The sequence below is a fragment of the Leptonychotes weddellii genome, chromosome 10 (assembly GCF_054177405.1).
Source record: "Leptonychotes weddellii isolate Sample4059 chromosome 10, ASM5417740v2, whole genome shotgun sequence".
In the NCBI taxonomy this organism is placed as follows: domain Eukaryota; kingdom Metazoa; phylum Chordata; class Mammalia; order Carnivora; family Phocidae; genus Leptonychotes; species Leptonychotes weddellii.
The window spans coordinates 20,783,204-20,808,485 of record NC_138378.1 but is presented as its reverse complement, the minus strand read 5'-3'; the positions used below and the strand labels follow the sequence as shown (position 1 = coordinate 20,808,485).

Below are 25,282 nucleotides of genomic sequence, written 5' to 3'. Positions count from 1 at the left end.
TTCTCATTGGAATTAGCAATTCTTTATAAGCAAATCTTTACAATATGTACTTTTCTATCCTTTGAGTCATAGTCCCTTTAAATTATCTAATGCCTGGGATTATTAATCTCTCCCAAATCCTGTTGATCTCCTTTAGAATTTATTTCCAAGCCTACCTCTGTTTAGAAATCTTACAGAACTAAAATTCCTAGTTCATGTCGCTCTTCTGTCCTGTATCTTTTGAACAGCTACATCCTTAAGCCAGACTCATTTACTTTTCACCTAGTGCCATCATAATTAATCTCATGGGGGCTTTTACTCCAATTTTACAAAACCATATTAAATACCACATTTAAGTGAGTCAATAAAAGTATCAGAAATTTTCTCACTTATTTCTGTAAGAGAGGTCTGGCTAATATTTGCCAGGTGTGTGCGCGCTCTCTTCTGAACCAGCATATCTTGCCTGGATGCCTTTAAGTCTCCTAACTGGTCTCTTCATTTCCATTCTCAGTTCAACAAAGTCACAGACCTTCTCTGACTCCAAACCAACAAAACTCAGCTTCTCATAAACCTATCAAAATGTGCAACTTGTTTATCTATTACCTCTAGTAGACTATAAATTCAACAAGAGAAGGGACCAGTCTTGCTCCAATGTCTTGCTCCCATTCTAGTGACTCACACATAGCAGGTGCTTTGTAAATATTTGTTGAATTACTGCTAGGAAAGGAATGATAATCCAAGGATCTTCGAAATGACCCAAATCTAGTCCTGGCCTGCTGCTGAAGCCATCAGGGGAGAAATGAGCTTTTTAGGAACACTCAACACAGAAGACTAGCTTATTTCTATGTGCTCTCAACACTCCCAACCTTTCCATTTGGTGCTAGTCAGGAATTGCAAACAGAAATAACCAAGTATATAGCACCAATCTTTTCTGCCTTTGCTTTCTAACACTTGAAGCTTTGTTCTCTTCTGCTCTCCCTTGTAGGTTGCTTTCCTCTGCTCTTCTCCATTGTTAGAAATAAAAAGGAACCGAGTGATCCTTTAAATCCAAGTCCCTCAATTCAAGTCAGAGAGATAAAATGTGATTTAGCTAAGGCCACATACATGGCTAAACAAAATGAGGACCAAAACTCAAATATTCTGACTCCTATCTCGTCTAGAACTTTGGACTATAGTCATACCCTCCTCTCCTGAAGAAGTTTCCTTCTTATATCCAACAGCAACGTGATGTAGTGGGCGAGAGTATGGGTCCTGTGGTGAAGTGACCAGGCTCCAAATACTGGCCTTTTGTCTCTCCCTAGCCACAATGAGATATTACTACACACCCACCAAAACAATGTCCTACCTATGTAATTTAGGCAAAATACTAAGCCTTAGGTTCCTCAAAACTGGGGGATATTATCTTTTTTTGGAAGATTCGTATAATGTATGCTAGGTGCTTAGCACAGTCTAGAACTATTATTACCAATTAGTGTTAGCTATTATCATCATTCTTCAAGCCTAGCTCTCATATGCTCTTTTTCACAATATCTCCATCACTCAATAATTTCTCACTCTGGACTACTATACTCAATCCACACCACAACTATACTGTCAATTTTTCCAGCTCCTCACCTGTCTGTAAAATAACATCCTTAGAACAAACACTGCTTCAGCATCTCCTATTTCGCACAGCATAGACCTAAGCACATGATAGCAATTCAAAGCACCTCGAGGGAGGCTTGCAGCAGTGTGCTGGAGCAGGCTTGTATGGTTTTACAAGAGACAAGTGTTAAATATTAAGTAATTTTGTAAATGAATCTGGTAAAGTTTTAAGCCACAGAAATTGGGCAAATGATAAAATCAGAGCTTTCCTTCCCACAGCTAGCTGGTTTACCATTGTTGATAGGGAAACCCACTCTGCCAAAAGGGAGTGACTTGTCCATTTTCTAGGGCATCCCCTCCCCTGCCTTGGAGATTCTAATTCTGGTCTTCATAAATCCATGAACACCTCTCTTCTCCTGGATCCAATTCAGTGCCAGTCAAGCTGAAACTCATTGGTCTTTCATGCTCAGGTATTACACTGCCCTCTTCCCTTCCCAAAAGCCTAACAAAGAAAGGAACCAGCCTTCAATCCCATTTCCAGGCTTTGAAGAGGAAGAATACAGCACCACAATGTCCGGGTGCCAGGATCACTCCTTCAACAAACCAAAGCCATGATCACACTCCTGTTGCCTACCTTGGCATGCTGGAGCAGCTCAGATGCTCGATCAAGTCTTGAAAGCCAATCAGGAAATTCTCCACAGGCTCCCAATGGGCAGAGCACCACCCATGGAATACTCTTTTCCTTTCAGATTGAAAAGATGAACTACGCCCATCACCACTGTTCCTTTCCTTCTCTGCCTCAAGGGACATGGGTAAGGTCGACAAGTTTTTCTTTACCCCTGCTTATCCCTTTATAACTCAGAGATTCCCCAAATTTAAATTAGCAGCCCCAAAGACAGTCCTCACAGGTCACAAACTGAACCAAATATGTAAATCCTTACTATAAAACTATATTCTTTTTTCACACATATGACTACAGGCTACAAAAATTGTGTTTAAAACTAAAATTTTAAGCAATAATTTAGTTTAGATCCACATTAATACTAAGTAGTCTGGCTGCTACTGTATTTGGCAATTCTATAACGCTTAAAATGTGAGTGTCACACAAAAAGTGAAAAGCAGGAAAATATGGTACAGTAAACGGTCACAGGGTGTCCCATCCCGCTTTATTCTGTGAAGGTCAAAAAAGTTTGGAAGTCAAACTACAACATCCCCAGAAGACTTACCCAAAATTGAACAACCTGTGTCCAACTCTTCAAAGAGAACCTAGCTTGAGGAGCAAATTGGATATGGGGAAAGAAGGAAACTGAAGAAGAACATATGGCCTTCAAGCAAGACAGGACAGTACTGGAGTGAGAGTTCTTCTCTGCCCTAGGACTCTGAATGTGTTTACACGAAGCCTCCACCCGCCTACTTCAAAATAAGCATCGGAGTACTGGAGCAAGACCAGAATCCCTTCCCCAGCAGGCTCAAGGCCCCCGACAGAAGAGTGCTGCCAGTGGCCTCCCACATCTTCTCCCGTAAGTCAGGGACAGGCAATGGTTGAAGGAGGGGCTCTGCCTCTGGAGTCAGGCAGGCAGCCTATGACTGAATAATCTCGGTTTACCCTTACTATTAATGAGACTTTGAGCAAGTTACTTTGCTTCTCTTCCCCTGGATTTCCCCACTTGTAAGGTGGGGAAAATAATAATAGTGTCAATTTTACAGGGTTATTGTGAGGATAAAATGAGGCCAACCATGCAACCATGCAAAGTATCCCCTCCCTGACACTAACAGAGTAAGTGCCCAATAATGTGTTAACTGCTCCTCTTCTCAGGGCTCATAAATGGATCCTTTGTACCATTATCTAACTTGTTGGTTCAACCAAGAAAAATGCCTCTGGTCTACCTGCTCCAGAGGACCTAACTGGTGGGAATGAAGAACCTCCCTACTTTTCTCTCCTAATGAAATTCTCAAGCTGCAGTGTGAGACTGTCCAACTCAGAAAAAGCAGCAGAGCAGTAACCAGACCAAAACTTTGAGTTCCACTGGCCTTTCTGTAGTTTAAGGCTCAAATTACCTACAAACTTCCAGAAAGAAACAGAATGGCTGGGTTCAAAGAATCACAGAACCTTGAAACTGGGCATAATAAAATTATCTCATTTAATCTTACCTAAAACATGGAGGCCAAAGAAAGGAAATGACTAATCCTGGGACATACAGTAACTAATGAACCACAATTCTTAAGAATATGATTTCTATTCCATCCATTTTAGCAACAGCTCACACCTTGTAATCCAATCTGAAATCCACCTGGCCACTCCACATGAGCAGTGAGGCTCATGTGGCCTCTTCCCATGACCTATACCAACTAGCCTTATACTAGATGGAAAAGAATTCTGCATCCACCACATGTTTCCCCTATTTGTCCATCAGGGCAGGAATAGAGGAACTGCTAGACTCCACCACATTTATAGGACTAGAATTTAAGTTTATTCAAAGGAATAAACCTTAAATAACAAGCACAAACTCCGCAGAGTAGAGCTCAGCTGAGGAAAATGGGATTTTTATCAAAATTTTCAGAGAATATCTACCAGGCAGCCAATTCTGCCCCCAGTCTGCCCTGCTGGAATCTACAGTCCGTTAATCTACCTTCTTTAAAGAGCCTAGTAGGGTGTATAAGACAACAGTACTGGACCACCTTCCTGAGCATCTCCTGGGCAAGGACATCAGCAAGAGCTTGTACATTTCCAGTGTGCAATGTAATCTATGGCATAAAGAAGCCAAGTGAAAAGCAGCAGACCAGAGCCTTGGGAAAAGAAACCTACCTATTGTTCATAGTGCAAGTCCCTCTTGCACTATGCAAGTTCACAGTGCCAACTACCCATTTCATAGTGCAAGGAGTAAATCCACTTGGGATACATAGGAAGTCTTAAAATGGGTTGTTCTTCAGAATTTGTACGTTAGGGAAGTTGAGAAAAGAGAGGGCTTTAATAAGGAAATTGCATTACAGACACACAATGACTTGCCCACTTGCCATTGTAGATGGGGTGCAGGGCGGGGGCCGGCAGGGGATGGGGAAAATTCTAGTTCTGCTGCTGGATTCTGGTGGATTAATAATTTCACAATATAAGACCCTTTAGCCAGTGAAAAAGGTAACTGTAGTCCATGAAAATGGTAACTGAGGTAAGTTAACTGCTTCAAAAAAACTGCCAACATAACAGGAATGGGAAAGGTTAGGAGGAATGCAGTAAAATTCAAATACTCAAAAGTAAAGAAACAGCTGAAAGAGGCCACACAGCTAAGAGAAATGATGGGATAACTTTTCTCATATTCTAAATCTGTACTGTCCAGAAGGATGGCCTCCTACCCACAAGTGGATACTGAGCCCTTGAAATATGCTTAGTTCAAATCACAATGTGCTGTAAAGTATAAATTGAAAACAGTACCCAAAAAATCTCAGTCATTTTTATAGAGTATATACTGAAATAGTAACATTTCAGATATACTGGGCTAAAATTTATTAATTTCACTTGGGTTTTTTTGCCTTTTTCATAGCTACTAGAAAAATTTAAATAACTTGTGACTCTTATTTCTATTAGTCAGTGTTGCTTAGCGTGGTGATCTCCAAAGACCAGATATGGAGGAGTAAATTTTCTGTTGCTCTGTGAATCTAGAATTGTGCTGTTCAATATAGCAGTCACTAGCTGGCTTTTTAAATTTAATAGTAGCTACAGTGGTGGGGCGCCTGGGTGGCTCAGTCAGTTAAACATCCAACTCTTGACTTCAGCTCAGGTCATGATCTCAGGGTCATGAGATTGAGCCCCACTTCAGGCTCCATGCTCAGCGTGGAGTCTACTTGAGATTCTCTCTCTGGCCCTCCGCACCCCCCCCCGTCCCCGCCCCGCTCACAAGCTCTCTCAAAATAAATAAATAAAATCTTAAAAAAAATTCTCTTGGAACAGCACTGGTGTAGAAAAACAAGAACAAAGAGGTGGACATTTAATATAGAAAAGCTGAAACTCTATCAAATCAATGCAAAACTAGAAAAGAACCAATTTCAGATAGTGGACTGTGTAAGTGGTGAAATGGATGGGGAAATTCACTTAATTCTGAAGCGTTTATGAATGTCTTATTAGGCCATCTGTTTGTAAGAAGTGGTAATATGGCAGCTAATCAAAGGGTTATTAAAATGATAAAACGTTCTATCCCTCTGGTAGGTCAGGACACCCCAGTACAACCTTCACCTGCCTGCCTTACTCACCATTCAGCTCAGTCACGCCACTCAGGCTCACTGTTATAGCACAATTTTAAGAGCTTCCAGGACAAACACATTTTAGATAGTGCCACTGTGTTCCCTCACACTATTAAACATCTCATTTTACTAAATTAACATATTGTGTCCCCAATAATCTTGGTTAGAGATCATGCCTTTCCTCAGCTTACACACAAGGCTTCCATTATACTTCCATCATACTTGTTCAGCAACTATACAGGAAACCTTTATCCATCCAGTTCCTGTAGGATATGAGTGTACCTCGTACATGCACAAGTACAACAGAGCACTTACTTGTATAATTTAAAACCTTAGGTCTTTAAGAACAAGCATCTTATTTTGCTTCCTTTTCTATCACAGAGTGGAAGTGCTGGGTGTGTAACACTGCTCAAAAAATTTAGTTAACATGGGTTACTGCTATGGCAAAGCTGATTATCCATGTAAAACTGTCTTAAAAGCTTGGAGGCAACAGACATTTCCAATTCCAACCTGTCAATTCAGTGGTCACAGAAGTAAAGATAATTGGCAGTATCTACTTCAGAAAATAAGAGCTGCATTAGTCTTTCCACTTTAGCCAGATTTATAGCAGAGGGACCTACTGGTCCCATAGGCCCATACCACAGAAGGGAGTTATGTATAAAGGACATAACCATCTCTGTACAGCAACACAGTATGTGGGGGAGTGTAGTGGAGGATAGCATTAACTCACTCCCAAGTGGAACAAAAGAAAAATGAAATCAGCAACAGCACCAGTTAGTATGATTTAAGATCCCTTAAGTAGCTGAATATCTTTACCCTTAAGCCTTCCCCACTCTGCAAGGACTAACAGGTGACTTACGGTAGCACAATGTGGCCGTTACACCTGGCATGTAACACACATGCTTAAGTGATAAATCTTATTCACTAATCAAGAACTGTGAGCGAGCTCACATTCCTCCTCCCACCCCACCCCGAGTTAGGCGGCTAGGCTACAGAAATAGCAGTGAGAAACTCATAGCCCTGGTTACCAACAGACTTACTATTATAATAAGCAGGGAAAAGGGAAAAACTGGCAGCATCAGCACGGAGAAGGAATGAAACACTAAGGGGCAGCCTGTTTGAATATAGCACAGCTCACTCCTGGGAGTGTTTTATGCTTCTTCAATATCTGACTGTCCATATTGAATTATGTTCTCTTGCTGGTTATGGCTCTATTTTTCCCCAATAGTCACCTCCTCCTCCTCTCAACATGAAATAGCAAGCCACTGGCTCACCAGGAAAAATGACCTCAAATATTAAGCTACTAAAATCAGAATCCACTTGTCTGGTACAGCTGGGATGCCAATTCCAATGTCTGCTGTGTCATTTAACCCACAACTGGTGTTTCCTTAGTCTCTAGGACTTAACTATCAACATTTTCACTAGGGGAAGGTCCCTGGGCCTCTCAGAATTAAAAGACAATGGTTAGGGGCACCTGGGTGGCTCAGATGGTTAAGCATCTGCCTTCGGCTCAGGTCATGATCCCAGGGTCCTGGGATCAAGCCCCACGTCTGGCTCCTGGCTTGGCAGGGAGCCTGCTTCTCCCTCTCCCTCTGCCTCTCCCCCTGCTCATGCTCTCTATCTGTGTGTCTCAAATGAATAAATTTTTAAAAAAAATCTTTAAAAGATAATGGTTAATGAGATTTTCCCCAGCACTATTTGCTGCCCCCAGATTTTTAGAGTGCTGCCCTTCTGCCCCTGGGGCTAGAATGCTTTCACCAAGTGGCTTTTTTGCCCCTTCTGGACTCTTCAGTAGTAGAGCAGTATGTAGAAAAGCAGTGCCACCTTAGTTGCTCGTTGTTAGTTATGTTGATCCAGAAAAGGAGCCATATTCTAAGATGCTTGTGAGATCCTCTGGCACAAAGTAGCACAAGGCAACAAGAATAAATCCAGTAACAGCACAATAAAGAATTAACATTTACATGAACAGGCACCATTAAGAGATGAACTTGCTCATACTGTCGGACAGAAGGGTTTTTCCAGAAAAGTCACTACAGCATCAGAGAACTGTGCCACCACCAGAATACACTCATTCCAGAAATTTTAGAGTAAGTCAAAGTCAATGTGATCTATCAGATTTTATACTAAAAAGACAAAACTGCAATCAAGCAATTTTTTTAGTCGTAAGTTTGGACTCTATCATATCCTATAAAAGCTCTACTTTTGGGGGGTAAGGAGAATGGTGGCGATGCTCATAACTGATAAACCATTTCTTGTTGTAAAACACTGGAAAGCAGACAACAATGAATTAAAGTGAGAGTTTTCTCCTGAGCAAGAAAACGAAACATATTATTAGCATACAGTCTATCCTTTTAAGATGGTAAAGGCCATTCTGGGTATCTGTAGGCAGCTGATTTCACTCTGCGATTTTTCAAATGCTTAGTCAAACCTTCATAATTTTAGAACAGTTCAGCAACCACCTGGAATTAAGTATGTTTAAGTCTAAACCCCTCTAAAACAACCTGGGTATTGAAACTCAAATACAGGCTAAAAACTCATGATAGAGGTAAAAGTTATATATACTTTTCAAGAGCTTTGGTTAAAAGGAATAGCCCACTAATTTCTCTGCAACTCCAATCCAGGTTTTTTTTAAAAGGACTCTGGAGTTCATGGAAACTTTTCATTTGCTACTTTTTTTTTTAGCAGTTGAACAAATGTGGAAGGGACAAAACCAGAACATTAATGTCAGAAAGCAGCAGTATTTTTGATTCCTCTCCCCACTTCCCCACCTCAAAATACATACTAATGCAAGAGTAAGTAAACAAAAAAGAAAAAGCTCTAATTAGAAGTATGTGCAATTGACAATGTATGCTGAAGATTTCTTTTCCCATTTCTTAAAGTAATCAGTTTTTTAAAAAGACAATTCATAGCCTCCTTTAAGACACCTTCTGTAAAAAGGAGCACCTGGTTTCTGGTTCTTTCTGAGTCCACATAACGAAGTGGCTTGCTAGCAAAGCATACAAGATAAAAGTCTGAAAAGGTGGATACCACAGATTTGACCTAGAATCAAGTTTCCTCCCTGCCGTTCCAGGTATCTTCTTTCCACACTTGAGCATTAGCAGACAAGGATAGCAACAATGGTTACCTCCAAGATCACCAAATCCACCTTTCCAAAGGCACAAAATATATGTAGGAGTTAAAAAAAAACAACAACAACAAAAAACCTGATGGTATAGCTCAGTAGAGTACTCTTGTGTAAAGCATTAAAAGCATCAGCCTCTTTTATTTTGTGACAATTTTATTGAACAGTATTCAAGACTTCATCTTTATAAACAAAAACCTCTGCTGAATGATGCCACGGCAGTATTTGCTGGCAATGTTGTGGCCATATTGGCAATGAATCATTTTATTGTGTTTGGTTTCTAACGCTTGGACTACTATAGAACTGCCAGTAAAACTAAATGTGGTAATTTTGCAAGAGTGGGAAATAAGTTTTAAAAGTGATCACTGCTAGAAATTCTTTACAGATTTAACTAGCAGCAACTTTATGGTTTCTTTACTCATTAAGTGTTCTTGAAATTGATGAGTGGATTTATTTTTAAACATTTGACCCACACCTGTACACAATGACAGAATCCAATAAAAAGGACTTTGAGTTTGATTAAGGCTTTCATGGATCCTTATTTTATCCAAGGTATGTTTGCTTATGTCCATATACAGCCCTAGATTTTCATCCAGTGGGTTAAGACTGACCTAATTACACTGAACATTACTCTCTGAAATTTTGAATAAAAATTTCCCTAATGAAATTTTCACGGTTGATGCTTTGACAACTTGGAGCACAAAGCTAGGAACTACATTTCACTTAACAGTGTTGCTTTTTTTTTTTTAAGCCACTAATAATTGTACATCCAAACTACAGTATTAAACACAGAATACACCTCCAAATTTTGCTTGTGAACTAAATGTTTCACTGAAGTTCAGAAAAAGTTTACAAATTTGCTTATTTATAAAATACATTTCGTAGATATCTCTAATCCTTTGAACTAAAAAAATCCAAAAACACCCCAGCGGCAAGGGGGTGGGAGGAATTAAACCTAATGGAAAAGATTCTCTTCCATTCATGTCAGTCACCAAAGACAAAATTTACACATAAAATTGAAAATATCATGATAGTGTTTACAAATGCACACAACTTTGAGCAAAGCTTTACAAATCCTTCATACCATACAAAGCAAATGAGAAAATAAATTCATTTTCACCCCAAACCTAGTTTTTCTGAGAAAGTTTGCAGGAAGAGAGGTATGAGTAATTGCACAGAACATATTTTCAAGAATTTTTTTTAAACTCAAACTCCAATGCCCATAACAAGATGAACAGTACGCTTAGCAGTTAGCACTCTATTAATAAGTCTCAGATACACAAAAATCAAGTTCCAGAGGGCAAAGCATTTAATTACATTTCACAACGAGAGAAGCACTGTTGTGACTCAACCAAATATGAAACATAGTTCTCTCCAAATTCTACACAAACCACTATTTTCTTAATTTATTTAATTTGATGAACAATGAAATCAAGTTTTCCTTTTCAGCATTTATCTAAGATGTAGAAATAACAAAGTAGTTGCAATAAAGTATATGAAATATTTAATAAGATTGTACGAACATATAACCAAAATAAACTGTGAAAAAAGATAAAAGACTTTCATCTTCAAACAACCCATTTTTCTAAAATGAAAATAGTCAGCTCTCCAATGGGAAAATAATCTGCAGTTGAAATAAGACTCCCAAGCAGCGCTGAAGTTTTCTGCACTTGGTCTTTGGAATGAGAAATGATTACTTAACAGAAAACTTAATTGAACAGCATATATAAACTTCGTATTGCTTTTTTAGTTGAGGAGGCAATATCTAGTGATCTGTCAAAGCAAATTTGTATTCATGAATTGTCAAAAGACCCACAACACAGCCATGTCTTCTTTGAAAGTCTAAACAATCCTTTCCCTAAACAAAAAATCCTGTACTGTCAATCCTCTAAGATTGTAGTGATGAAAAGGCTTTCCAAATCTTATCACGCAATGAAACTGCTGCCACTCTTAACTCTAAATTACACGAGACGCTGTATTTCAGTGTTCCACTAACTTGCAACACCAAAAAGGCACTATTTTCTTTAATAGGAAATACTTCTTTTAAAAGGCTGACCCCTTTGTAAGTACATTGATTTGCAGGAAATGTTGGGGATATTTCAAACCAAGACAGAGGCCCATGTAAAAGACAAAATTTGTTTTTCATGATATCTCACCAATCTCCCATTCCGTATGTTTATAATATAATGTGACACATCTTTAGAGCATTTTAACTAAGAAGGAAAGTAACCATAAGTAGAGCCTTTTGTAGCAGTGAGCAGGATGTTGTAAGGCAAATGTTTTCATGACAAGGACACTTACCAACCAGAACCCATGTGGTCCTCCTGCCTTAGTGTCCTGAATACCAAAGAAGAGTATGAAAGGGCAAGGAGTCTCAATTCTCTCCCCTCTGGCAGCTGCACTTGTACTCTGTATGAAGAGTTTTTATGAACAGGCTCCTGATCAAACAACTAGACCAAAAAGCCTCCAAGTAACAGGATTAAATGCACATCTATGGAACAGCTTATGAATCTTTTATTCTATAACGCTACTGCTAACAAAGCTAACAATTTCAACTTCAGTTTTTAAAAAACCTAGATATAATGCTCTTTCTTATAAATGGACCCTCTTTGTTTAGTTACAGGCCAAAATTTCACACAAATTTGGGACAGAAGGAAACTGCCAGAACATTAGTCCATCATGGACAGGACTTCAAATCTGGCATCTTAAACAATGATTATTAGAAGTGGTTTCTGGTTTTCAATGCCATCTAAACAACATGAACAATTTTTAAACTGACTAAACTAAAACATGGCGGTCAAACCAAAAAGGCTCTGGTAGGTAGAGGACTCCATATTTTATTTTTCTGGCAAAAGTACTTATTTCACACAGTTTTAAGTGTGACATTAGAAATCAAAGTTCAAGGTTATAGGACAAACCAAGTGTGGAGTTTTATATTAAAACAACAACAACAACAACAAAACAGTTCTGCTCATTTACAAATGAGTCAATTAGGCAAACAAAAAAGCAGCAACTTCAGAAGCAGGACTGTCTATACAGCAAGAACCCTCAAGAAGCAATAAAGGTACATACAGTGAATCTGTATACAGAGATTTTATTCAATTTTAAAAGAAAATGAGGACTTTAGACAAAGCTTTGACCCTATAACAAAGCAAATCTGTCCAGCTTTAAACCAAATTCCAAGAGTAGCCAACTTCTATTTTTCAGCAGCTGGCAAGAGCACCCTTAATGAGCTCTATTGACATTTCTATTTTCTTCATCCCATATGGTATAAAACAAAACCAATCTAAACTCCTTGATAAGCTTTATGTGGTCATTTGTGTTTTACAAATGGTTTCTCTAATGGTACGCCAAAATCATTTTTGTGTTCTCTCCAGACAGCTTTACTGTAACATACAGCAGTATTTATCCTGGTAGTGAGTCTTCTGTAAACAGTCAACCAATGCTCTATGTTATAGAAACCAATCTATATGCAATTGAAACAATCCACAGGTTCTAACCTGGAAATACTAGGAAAACAATCTGGATGCATTAATCACAGCACTATGAAAATCTACCCTATAAAGAATTGATGTGAACAGCTACCCTAAGACAAGTTTTACTTTCCTTGAGCCTATAGGTCTGTCATTTAAGTCAATGACAGCAGCTGTGGCTTCATCCCGAGATTCGAAGGCCACCATGGCTTCGCCTGTGGGCATACCTTTTTCATTGTATTTTAAACACACTGAGCCTGGGATCACTTGATAGCCATAAAAGAAATCTAAAATCTCATCAATAGACACAGTGAAGGGCATATTCTGCACTTTAATTACTGTTGGTCCTGGTTTTCCAGAACTAGATCCAAAGCCAGGGGGACCACCAATGTGAATTGGGCCAGGGCCAGGCCCAGGGCCAGGCCCAAAGGCTGGTGGCCCACTCAAATGCCCAGGGGCACTTCCAAGACCAGGAGGGCCACTTCCAAAGCCAGGGGGGCCACCTAAACTACCAGGGCCATTTCCAAAATTCTGAGGGCCTCCTCCAAATCCTGGCCCACTTAAATTATTTGGTCCACCTCCAAAACCTGGAACATCCAGTCCTAGACCAGGCAAACCACTATTTCCAACTGAAGGCATACCAGGCCTAGCATCACCAAAGGCCCCTCCTAATCCTGGAGGAGGGAGTGGTGGCCCAAAGGCATTCGACCCACCAAAATTACCAGGAAAGTTAAATGGAGGCCCATTGCTGGCCTCCTTAGATCCTACAGTCAGGAAGGCATGCTCTTCACCTCCTGCACCGGGCACTCCCGCACCAGGCATTCCTGCACCGGGCATTCCCGCACCGGGCATTCCTGCACCGGGCATTCCCGCACCGGGCATTCCTGCACTGGGCATTCCCGCACTGGGCATTCCCACACTGGGCATTCCTGGAACTGGAGGATTACCTGGCACAGGCATCTTTAACCCTTTTTTTCCTTGGGCAGGGGGATTTTTTTCAATCTCTCTCATATCTTCTAGAGTAACTACATGAACAAAAGCTTCTCTCCCATTAAGTTTTTTACGGTGTAAGCGTTCAGACTTACGTGCATCATCTTCATTTTTAAACTGAACCAATGCCTGTCCTAGACCTTGCCCATTGTTATCAACAAGAACATGTACAGCATTTTCATCCACTGGGATTCCTTCTAGGAACTGAAGAACATCCATCTTGGTAATGCTGAATGGTATATTTGTTATGTGAGCACAGACTTTGGCAGAGCTGACATCCCCCTCCGGATTTAACATCATTTCCCTCTGGTCATAGCTGAAGTTCTGCAATCTTTTACGAATCATATCTATCTTTTCTAGCATACCTTTCTTAGTAATTGGATGAACTTGAATAAAGCGATTGCCCATGTACTGTTTATGACGACAGAGAGCAGCCTTATAGTCAGCCTCATTCCTGAATTCTACGAAGCCTTCACCAGTTGCTTTCCCATTGGGTCCATAAGCAATATAAATACTATCTTCCACAATATCCAACTTTTTAAAAAAATCAATGACATGTTTGTTTTCCGCTTCAAATGGTAGCCCTTTCAAGTAAACACAAAAACCAGCCTCATGTGGTGATCTTGACCTTGACCTTTTCTGCCCACTGGGCGATTTTGACCTGGGAAGTGTCTGAGGAGGGGGATGGGTTTGTCCAGAAGGTCCTATACTTTGCTTAAAAGTGATATGGCCTCCAGCAGCTACCCACTGTCTCTCTGTGGCAGGACTAACTTCCACATAGCGTTGAATCATCAGCATTCTGTTTCGTTTCAAAGCTTCAAATGTATCTTGAGGGGAGAGAAACTTAACCAATCCATTCCCATTATTTCGACCTACATGATCTTTCAACAAATGCACTGCATCAACACGGAGCCCATGGAAAAAATCCCTGACATCATTTTCCATTGCAGAAAAGGGCATTCCATGCACACTGACATACAGATCATCGGGGTTGATGGGAAGCGGTTTCACACTGCTTTGAGAGTTCATCTGGATAGGGTTAACAGGATTCAATGGACCCAGAAACACAGGGTTCAAGTTATTGTTCAGATTCATAGGTGCTCCAGAGCCATTCATTCCAGCAGGTAGAGGTGCCACAGGTGGCGGGTTCAAGGGTGGCATGCCAGACATGGGTGGCAGTGGGGTCATAGGTGGCACAGAAGGGACTGGGGGAATAGGGGGCACAGGAGGCACGGGAGGCAATGTAGGTACCGGAGGAGGAACTGGTATTGGAGGAATGGACGGCATTGGTGGCAAAGATGGCATCGCTGGGATTGGAGGAATTGGTGGTGGTGGGACTGTGTTCATTGGAGACGCTGTGCTCGGAATGGTTGAGCTAAACGTTGGGCTCCCAAATGAAGCCCCCATATTTGGAGGAGCCGTTCCTATGCTGGCTGTGGAAAATGTCTGTATGTTTTTGTTGCTTTCATGAACAGATGTGGCGGCAGTAACTACACTGGGTGAAGGATTATTAAAGTTAGGTACTGTTGTAGGCAAGTTTACCCTGCCACTCATTCCTGAGCTAGGTGGCGGTCCTGATCTACTAGCATTTGCTGGTGGTATATCTAAGTTGGCAGTTTCAAAACGCCTACGACTCAGTTCAATCATATTCTGCATTTCCGTTTTACTACTCAACAAAAGTGTTACTTTTGACCCTTTAATTGTACCACCTGTGCGCATCATACCAAGCCTTGCATCTTCATCAGTGGCAAAAACGATGAAAGCCTCACCCAGTTCACCCCCTACAATATGCACGCCCCCATCAGGGATGGTCAATCCAGAGAAGAAGTGGCGAATGTCCATGGTCCCCGCCACAATTGGGAGACCTTGCAAACGGATGACCACAGCCATGCTGCGCTGAAACCACACACACCTGCAGATGAGAAAAGGCAACGGCCAGGTCAGACTCCTGTTTATCACACCAAGTTTTTAACTACAAGAATGACCAGCTACCATATTAGGCCCTCAAATATACCCTCAAACTATCACAAGCAATGCAGGTTTTTTTTTTATTTGAATATCCTAAAAACTGAACATTATGTGCCATTTACAATGTAAAACCTAGACAATTTCAACTTCCAAAAGGCATTAATTCTGTAAACAATTAGAAGTTCAGTCCCATGACTCAAAAGTTTCAGGGAAAAAAAACCACCATAAGAAGTAGAATCACCAATTACATCATTCAGACCACTAATTATTCAGTAAGATTTAAAAGAAATGTGTAAGTCAAATCAGGACACAAAGTTGGACAATCTGCAGGGGAAAAACATGCAAAGGATGTATCAAAGTTAGTATTTAAAAGTGGCTTAGCATTTTCCTTATAAACATGACAACTTTGTAGAATTATCAGTGTCATTTTATATGACTCAATCTCAAAATGCAAAAAAGAAACAGAAAACTGGAATACTAATGAATTACAAATAATACTTAACACTAAAGTAGACTCAAGTCTCAAAAGAGAATGGACTCCATATTCAACTTAAAACTCTTCAATCTGCATTACAGCTCTATTTATTAAAGAAAACTATATATGGAATTATTTATTACAGACAAGGTTAATACATACAAAGAATCCGAAAGAAATACTGAATAAAATAGCCAAAATCTTAGTTATCCATATTCATCACGCCAAAAAGTAGAACCTGGTTGCAATGCCATTCACCATAGCTGTTTTAATTAAAACTCAGATCCAATGACTTATTTCCAAACTCACCATTAAAAAAAGAAACAACACACACATACACACTCAAAAAAGTCTCGTTTTTCCCAAAGAAGGCTGATAACGAAAAAAGGATATTTTTTGGTTTTGCTTTTGTTTTAAAAAGAACAAGGGTATGAACTTTATTCAGTGACTGTTACAGTCTTTACTCAACATAACTCCTGTGGTATTTCTGGGAGCTCACTGGTCTCCTTAAATAAAGTCCCATTCTGAACTTTTTCTTTTTGAGAAGTTTCTCCCAGATTTAAATAAAATTTCAGTATTTCAGTTCTTATGGCTTCCAAGAGCAAATGCAAGGGAAGCCCTTTGTAAAGTGATATAAAACAAATTCTTGGGACTGGAAAAAATATTAATTTGAAATTTATGTGATCAACAACATGGGGTGTTTTCCAAGCCATCTTAAAAATCAACTTTTAGGGACGCCTGGGTGGCTCAGTCAGTTAAGCGGCTGCCTTTGGCTCAGGTCATGATCCCAGGCTCCTGGGACAGAGTCCTGCATTGAGCTCCTTGCTCAGCAGGGAGGCCTGCTTCTCCCTCTGCCTGCCGCTCTCCCTGCTTGTGCTCTCTCTCTCTCTGACAAATAAAATTTAAAAAAAAAAAAAAATCAACTTTTAAATATAAACCTCTTAAACCAGTTCTGTGACCTCAGAAAAATTATAAATGATTTGAGCTTTGGTTTTATCACTTCCCAAACAGGAACATTAAAAGAGCTACTGCAGGGCGCCTGGGTGGCTCAGTCGTTAAGCGTCTGCCTTCGGCTCAGGTCATGATCCCAGTGTCCTGGGATCGAGTCCCACATCGGGCTCCCTGCTCGGCAGGAAGCCTGCTTCTCCCTCTCCCACTCCCCCTGCTTGTGTTCCTGCTCTCGCTATCTCTCTCTCTGTCAAATAAATAAATAAAATCTTTAAAAAAAAAAAAAAAGAGCTACTGCAAGCTCTAAGAATCCTGTAACTCCATGAAAGCAGTTTTTCAATGTTAAATATTGTGTGAATATTAATTTGATAAAACAAAATCTGTAATTATATCTCAACCAATATGACTGCTGTACACAAAACAGAAATGTACTGTTTGGCTTTGATAGTTTTCTCACACACATACACAAAAATAAAAGCCACTTTCAAATTTAATGAAGAAAGATGGACTGGCAAACAGAAAATGCTCTTTGTGAGACCATTATAAAACACTAGAAATTTGGGGGAGGAGGGAAGCTTTCCCTTTTTGGTTTGCAAGAGTCAACAAGAAAAATTAATACTAAAAAAAAATAAATCACACCAACAAACTCTTTTCTTCTTACTTACGACTATTTAGCAGTCTATATGAAAGCTCATCAAGAAGATTTCAAGACATTAAATCAAATTCTCATTCCCTACTGTCTGTAGCATATTGGCTACATGCAAAATTAAGACAGCATTCCTGTTCAACTTCAAAAAAATGCTTGATCACTTAATCACTCAATCATGGGTAAGTAATCTAGGCACCCAAACACTTGAGAGATAGAGAGATGTTAGTTTGCATTGGGACAGTAAAATGGGAATTTAATATAGTCCCAAGAACACAAAAATTAAACACAGGGCTAAAGAGACATACACAGTAATTCTTCAAAAAACCATCTGCTACTAAGAGAAGGGCTTTAGTGAAAGTCTGCACAAGGTACAAATGAAAACATGATATTGAAAATTCTGCCCAGATTACCAGCTAGAAAAGGGCTGAGGATTAAACCAAAGAACACAAGAGTTATTCATAAAGCCATCTAAAGAGAAAAACAGTTTTTAGGTTCTGAAAAAATATGAAATAAGATATGCTATTCTTCTACTAAGTGCCTGTTTGACAGGTAAGTCATTTCAACTATCTTGAGCCTACCTTTGTTATTTAACAAGAGGGTTAGATTCCAATCACTAAAGTTCCATCTAAAGTCAAAATAGGTACTCTAAAACGTATGACCCATTATCTACACCTTTACCTCTAAGGAATATTAAAAAACCATACCAGTAACAAGCACCTATATTTGTAATGAGTCTGGAATGCTACCCTGAGGAAAAAAAACAGCTTACTGCCTAATAATCAGGAATTCAGCAGAAGAAATGCATCCATATAAAACTGAACCCCGAAGAAAGCAACAACTGTTCAAGGCACCCAGTCCACCCCACCCCCATCCCTCAGATAAGACTGTTAAAAAAAAGAAAAAGAAAATCCCCCACAATTCAGTCAGTTACTACACATATTTTCATGTTACTAAATAAGCTGTCTCATTTTATTTTGTATAAAAACAAACCCTCTATTCAAAATCTCTTACCTGATAAAACAAGAGATGTATTTTCTTAACAAGAAGTAGAGGCCAAGTCAATCCTGTGGGCAACCAATTAAAACCAACTTTTAGACTGCAATAGAGAATAAACGGAGGCAAAAATCAATGCAGGAAACACAAAACAACACGCACAGGCCACACTGAACTGTATATTATGAAGGCGAGTCTGAAACCACCACAGAGTACTTCATTAGAATGCATATTAAAAAAACAGAACGAAAGAAAGAAAGAAACACATGTACCAAAATCCCACACATACTTGTTACTTGGTATTGCTTTCAAATTTGAGTATCTCTCAAAACATTATATATTTACATACATCAAGAATGTGCCATAAATTAGTCCAAGAATGAATCAATTAAAAACTAAAACAGTCATAAAGCTCAGCTTCACACCTGGTAATTACTTTTTTCACTTGATGATTAAACCAGTCCAGAAAATTCCATTAATACAAGTCCAACTACAACCTATTTCCTCAGGTCCCACCAAAACACTTGATGAAAAAGCGCAAGGTCACATATAAACAGTTCCAAGACAAACGACAAAGTCATCAATTCAAGGGTACTTATGGAAATTCTTGCAATTGCTCTTTCAAAATATTTTCCTTTGTACCAAAATAGCATCAAGCACTGAGAAACATAAATGAAGTGAAAGTTCAGGCTATAATGATTAATTCCTATTTAAAACCACTGGGGTTCGAAATCTTAAGGAAAAGTGCTTTCTTCACCTTCTAACACCAAACTGTTCCAAGAAACTTGTAAAAAAAAAAAAAAATTCCCTAAAAATGTCTGGCATATTAAGAAGACTCCCCAAAGTAAAAACGAGTCACTCATCTCTTACTGGAATTTCTCCCAAATTGGTGAAGTTGTGAACAATTCACAAGCAATATATAAGACCAAATAATTAAACAACTACATTCAAAAAGATCATTTTTTAATTCAGAGAACAGAAGAAAATCATCATTGTTAAGTATAAAAATTACCAACAGAACACTACTTAGAATGATGCTCATTTTTAACTATCTTTCAAGTTTGAGATACCACCTGTGAGCTTAATATTCATCACCAAAAAGTAAAACATATTAAAAAATTTCAGTGTTACTCCAATTTTTTTCTAAAGGACAAGCTAAACATCTTCTAGACAACTACTCAAATTACTGAAGAGTGAGACTGTTTTGTCACAAAAGCTACGCACATATGTCATAAGCAATGCTTTCAAAAGCCCAGAGCACTGTATTAATTTTTTATGTTTTGTACAAATCAGTTCTAATTAGGTCTAAAGAGTTTTAAAACTATTTAAAAGCCACACCTAGAAGTTTATCTAACAGGTCACAAAGGGAAACATGAAACACACAAAAAAGCCTGCTTTTAGGTAAAGGCTATGCTCAATGAGGAAGAGCATGAATTTTGTAATATTTTCTAAATGTACAAGTTTGACTCTATAACCAACAGAACCACAGTAATTTTCTAGTTAAGCATTTATGATTAACAGATGATCCCCCACTGGAGATTACAATTCAAAAGGTCTGGTATGGGGCCAGGATATGTGCCCTGAAGGTAAGGAAAACAGGTTCCTCAGCCTCTTCCCTTCCAGACCCAAGAAGCCTCCAAATGTCCATCTGGATACGAACAAGTTTAGAGTCAGCCAGTTACACCCAAAGGGAACACACTAGACCTACTATCAAAAATTTCTAAAGGGTTGCCAGAAATTACTATAACAAGAAGGAAAATCTCATTCCACAAGAAAAAGTTGACATTCCAGCTGAATTCGGCAAATGCCTCAAATTTTACGTTGTTCAATTTAAAGTACAAAATCAATCTAGAAATAAACTCATGAATCTTTTCTATTTAAGCAAAGGGGAAGAAGGCCCACATCAACCCATACCAAAGAAAAGTATGCAGAAAGTTCAGGCTAGAAGCTAGAACTTCATAACTCTTGGTGTTACACTTCTCCCTTCAAATGGACAAAGTACATAGAAACTGAGAACTGTAGTAGTACTTTTGTTTTCAACACCTCACTTTGTAAAGAGCACAATAATTTAATAGAAGCACCACTGTTCTCCAGGAACTACTCATTCCTGTGTTCTAAATGTCAGCTAGCAACAGAATGCAGGATCCCAAAATGAAAAATCCATTCCAACCACATTAAGACTTGGTGAATTTTAGAAGGGTAAGACTGAAACAGTTCTATGCAACAAAAACAATCTAAAACACATGTTTTACTTATTTGTAAAGCATAAAGGTACAAAGGAGAAAATGGGCCTGATTTGCCATTAAATTCACTGATATATTTCAGAAGATCTAAAACAAAAGGTTGCTCTAGTATACTTTTCCACTTTGTTAGGACTTAGTCCTAACATAGTGGCTTTGCTTCAGCTATAGAAATACCAGATACATGAACAAATTACAAATATCTGCTATGAACATTCAGCATATTATTTTGACACGGCGTATTTTCTTATTTACTAGTCATTTCAATCACTTGGAATTTCAGAGTAAAATGTCTGACAACAATCCTCTTTTATCAGGAAGCCAAAGCACAAATCAGTTGGACTTAACCGTTTCCACTCTTCATCTGGTGATAAACATCAAAAAGTGAATTTTAACTTTGTTGTCAGTCTTTAATCAACAATAACCAGGGTACAGCAGAGCTAAGTTCTTTAGATTGAAAAAATACAAAAACCAGCACCCCTCAAATATTCACCTCAGAGAACCAATCATAATTGGCACAATGCTATAAGCCGCATAATCATATTATGGTAGGCATTATGGAAAAAAACACAGCTTCATCCACCTGATTTTGTCCCCATCCCCAAATGAATCACATTTCAGATTCTGGGACCATTCTAAATGAAACAATTCTGACACTGAGGGACATAAATCCTTTAGACAGCTCATTCTTCAACTTTCCCATTAACCTCCAGAAAGTTCTCAAAAGTGGCAAACCAAAAGACATTTCTAATTAAGATATATATTCTTCCTGCCAAAAAGACTATAATATTGTTATTTTTCAATCCCCCCCCCAAATGCCAACAAATATGTTCATTATCTTGATTTAAACTTAAAAGCAACAGTATCACTTCTAACCTAGCCAACCATATTCACCCTCACTGTTGGTCTTAAGACTTAAAAGGTTGCTTGAAACTTAATGAAATAAACCCGTTGCAAACCAAAATGTGTATGAGTGGTGGTAGTAAAATCTGATAAACTATAAATTAGATCAAGTTACTTTTCTGCTTAGTTGACCTAAACATTTAACGACATTCATTTATACTACGAACATTTATTAAGCACTTGTGGCCGGGACAGGAGATATAGAAATGGACGAGAGTCCCTAGATTTTAGAGAGAGATATCTAAGAGCATCTTTTGTGCAATTACTGACACTTAGAAATTCTTTCTACAACATCTATAGAAGAAAATATTCATCTAAACCGAAAGATGGAGTGGCTCTCTACAAAATGGAATAAAAACGTTTTGAACATTGTCACTGGATTCCAGCACCTGGAACACACTGGTCCATAAAATCAAGTTTCACATCTAAAAACTGTACCAACAACCCCCAAACTCTCAATATGCAATCATCAAAACATTTGGCATGTCACAAGAAAGTGAAAGAAGCCAGAAGTATGCCGATATTCGCACATAACAATAGGTTCCAAGTAACTACCACAATGGTTTCTAAAGCTTCACATTTTTTACCTAACAGATATGAACACAAACACAAATTATGCATTACAATCCATAAACAAAATAAGTATTTAATCGAGCATATAAAGATGATATAAAATGCATTCCGTTTCGTTAAAAAATTTTCCAGCAATAATACTGAGCACGTCCTCAACCTTTATATAAACACGCCAAACATTTCATTTTCTAAAAAAAATTACCATAAAATTATTTTAACCACCTGTAACAGTTCTTCCCAACTTTTTAATATTCTTGGAAAATGCCTGAACACAATTACTTCCCGCTAAATCCAGAAATGGTCTATTCGGTCAAAACCACCAAATTTCAAAAACGAGTACAACCAGTCTTGTATTACGTTTCTATAAAACAAAACAAACAAAATCAGCCCGTATGTCCAGACTTGTAGGACATTTTTGAACAGCAAATGCTCTGAAATACATCAACAATATAAACTAGGTAACAAAGTCCAATGCAATTCATTTTACTAATACTGCATTTTACAAAAAACTACACGATTTTAAACCATTCAAGCAAGAAGCTCTAAGAACACTCCAGTCACAAGTCCCTCCTTCAACAATCCCTCAGCTGCAATTACATTTTTTCTCAGGTTATACTGACTGAAATTACACTATTCTTGAATAATACAGAATGTTCCTGACAACTACCACAATTTACATTAAATCATCTCTGGAAATCCAGGAGTCAAGGACAGTTTGAGTCCAAAAACCTCTCCTACGGAGCCTTCAAGTCAGGGTACAAAACTCCCAGCATGTTTTGTGCTGAATAACCCAAAGTTATCTTCACCGGAGCCGCTGATATTTTTCACTATAAAGTACACATTACATGCACACATGAAGTCCTTGCATTTACAATCTGGCAGCTAAGCCTCCTGCACTGGTGTCCATCCCCGACACTAACTGCAGGTTCTCAAAGCCCCACCCACCTATTTCACGTGGCTGCCAACTAAAACCTCCAGCCTCCACTAAAGAAAACTCCGTTCACTGATCAAAAGCACCCACCCTCCACCTCTTATTGGGCCTGCTCCTCTTTCAGTGCTGGAGGCTCTCTCCCAAGGGATATGTAAAGGTGCTGCTTTTTGCAGCTCCTTCCCTGCTTGGGGATCAAGGGCCTGGCATCTTACTACTGTTCTCAGAGGTTTGGGAGGCGTACTCACCCCCTTTCTCACAACAGAGGCCGGCTTCCCAAATCGCCGACACCCTCGTGGGTAAACCCCGCCCAGCGCTGAGCCTTGGAAGCATTTCCCTGCAACCCCCTCCACCTTCAGACCACGAAGGCGGCCAGTTCTCAGACTTCCTTCCTAGACTCACAGGAGTGTACCGACTGCAGCTTCCTCCCCACAGGTGTGTCCAGACTCTAGTCCCCTTTTCCTGTTAGGCCACAGGAGCCTCCTTTCCACTTCGGATGGAGGGAGTGTCTTCACTACGTTTATCTCCTCACTACGGGGCACAGAGATGTAGTTACAATCTCTGTCCCTTTTGGGAAGCATAGAAAATCTCGCTCATTCGGGATGTAGGTGTGTTTTTACTGCAATCCCCGTTAGTTCGCAGGCCGCTGGGCCACCCAGCTGTGGCCTCCTCCCTCTCAGACCACGGGGGCATCCTCCCTTTGGCCTCGTCCCCACTTCGGTATGCAGGCTCATCCTCTCTTGCGTCCTTCCTGCATCCTCTCAGGCTTCAAAGGCGCAAGCGGCTCCCCAGGCCCCCCCGCAGCCATGCCGCGACCCTTTTGTGTGGGGCGCTTGCTGCGGCGGGCTCGGAGGCCTCCGAAAGCCCCGCCCCGGGCCACCAAGGGGCGGCTCGAGCCCCGCACAGCCCCGCCCGTTCCGGGCTGCGGGAGTCTTACCGGCGAGAGCTGCGCGGCACCCGAACCCAGACCCGAGTTACCCCCCGCGCGAGTGCCTCCGCCCCGCGGCCGACAGCCCCAGCCCGAACGGCTTCCCGGAGCCCACAGCAGCCACCACCTCTTTCGCCGCTTCACAAAATGGCCGACAGCCCGCTCAGCAGCTCCGCGTTCCAGAAGGGGAGGGACGGAATGGAGACGTCACGGGGCGGGGTGGCGCAAGCGCGCTGAGGTTCTTGGGCAATCTCCCGGAAGTTGCGGGTGTTTGTGGCGAGAGGAACTTTGAGTCTGTGCGTGCGACGTTTGCGCACTAACCCCGCCTAAGGAGAGTGACGCTGCGGCGTGGGTTGGGTTAAGAGTGTGTGGTTCGAACCCTCACTGCGGGACTTTGTGCAAGTTACTTTTCTTCAATCTTATGCGAAAGGGAATAAATAGTCCCTTCTTCGCGTGATTGTTTTGAGGATGAAATGGACCACAAAGCAGTGCACGGTTCTGTTGATGATGCCCTGGCAGAACCGAAACCTGCTATTTTTTCCCATTTAAAAATTTCAGTCCAGGGGTGCCTGGGTGGCTCAGTCGTTAAGCGTCTGCCTTCGGCTCAGGTCATGGTCCCAGGGTCCTAGGATCGAGCCCCGCATCAGGCTCTCTGCTCCGCGGGAAGCCTGCTTCTCCCTCTCCCACTCCCCCTGCTTGTTTCCTCTCTCGCTGTGTCTCTCTGTCAAATAAATAAATAAAATCTTTAAAAATAATAATAAATAAAAATTTCAGTCCAGGGAGCCTTACCCACCAGTCCTCATTTTTTTTTTAAAAGATTTTATTTATTTATTTGACAGAGACATAGCGAGAGAGGGAACACAAACGGGGAGTGGGAGAGGGAGAAGCAGGCTTCCCGCTGAGCAGGGAGCACGATGCAGTGCTCCATCTCAGGACCCTGGGATCAGGACCTGAGCTGAAGGCTGACGCTTAACGACTGAGCCACCCAGGCATCCCAAGACTGACTTTAAACTGAACAATTTTCCCCCCGCTCTTCCTCATTCTTAAAGCTTCTCTCTTCCCTTCACTTGTTTTTCTGTGGAATCCTTTGTTCCAGGAACTCCGCATCAATGTTGACATCTTGCTTACCTCAAAGTATACTTAGGAATGAGACTCAGATGGCCATTGCCAGCATTAGTCATGAAACCACTTTGAAGACATAACCAATAGGGCTGGCAGTACTACCAGATTTCTATCCAAACCACCCAGACCCTGTATTATATATATATATAATATATACTATATTATGTATTATATA

General features: G+C 40.2%; 3 protein-coding genes across 12 annotated transcripts in view; 1 reads left to right on the top strand and 2 right to left on the bottom strand.

Annotated features, from left to right (window-relative positions):
- Positions 1 to 24,201, bottom strand: part of CPNE1 (copine 1) — a 34,602-nt gene extending 10,401 nt beyond the window's left edge. For 2 of the 10 annotated variants that reach the window (XM_081832889.1, XM_081832894.1), the window contains exon 1: positions 24,113 to 24,201. The gene's annotated coding sequence lies outside the window, so the exon portion shown is untranslated. Of the gene's footprint in view, positions 1 to 15,149; positions 15,291 to 18,431; positions 18,515 to 23,994 lie in introns of those variants that run through there. The other 8 variants (XM_081832885.1, XM_081832893.1, XM_081832884.1 and 5 more) reach the window with 6 other exon arrangements.
- Positions 1 to 25,282, top strand: part of ERGIC3 (ERGIC and golgi 3) — a 115,089-nt gene that overhangs the window by 67,130 nt on the left and 22,677 nt on the right. The gene's annotated exons all lie outside the window — the stretch shown is intronic.
- Positions 1,586 to 15,270, bottom strand: RBM12 (RNA binding motif protein 12). The gene has a single exon (XM_006751894.3). It carries the CDS (start codon positions 15,268 to 15,270, stop codon positions 12,499 to 12,501), a length of 2,772 nt encoding a protein of 923 aa, XP_006751957.1. The 3' UTR covers positions 1,586 to 12,498.

Bases quoted from the DNA above. Each gene is read 5' to 3' on its own strand.
- RBM12 (XM_006751894.3), bottom strand. From the start codon at position 15,270: ATGGCTGTGGTCATCCGTTTGCAAGGTCTCCCAATTGTGGCGGGGACC.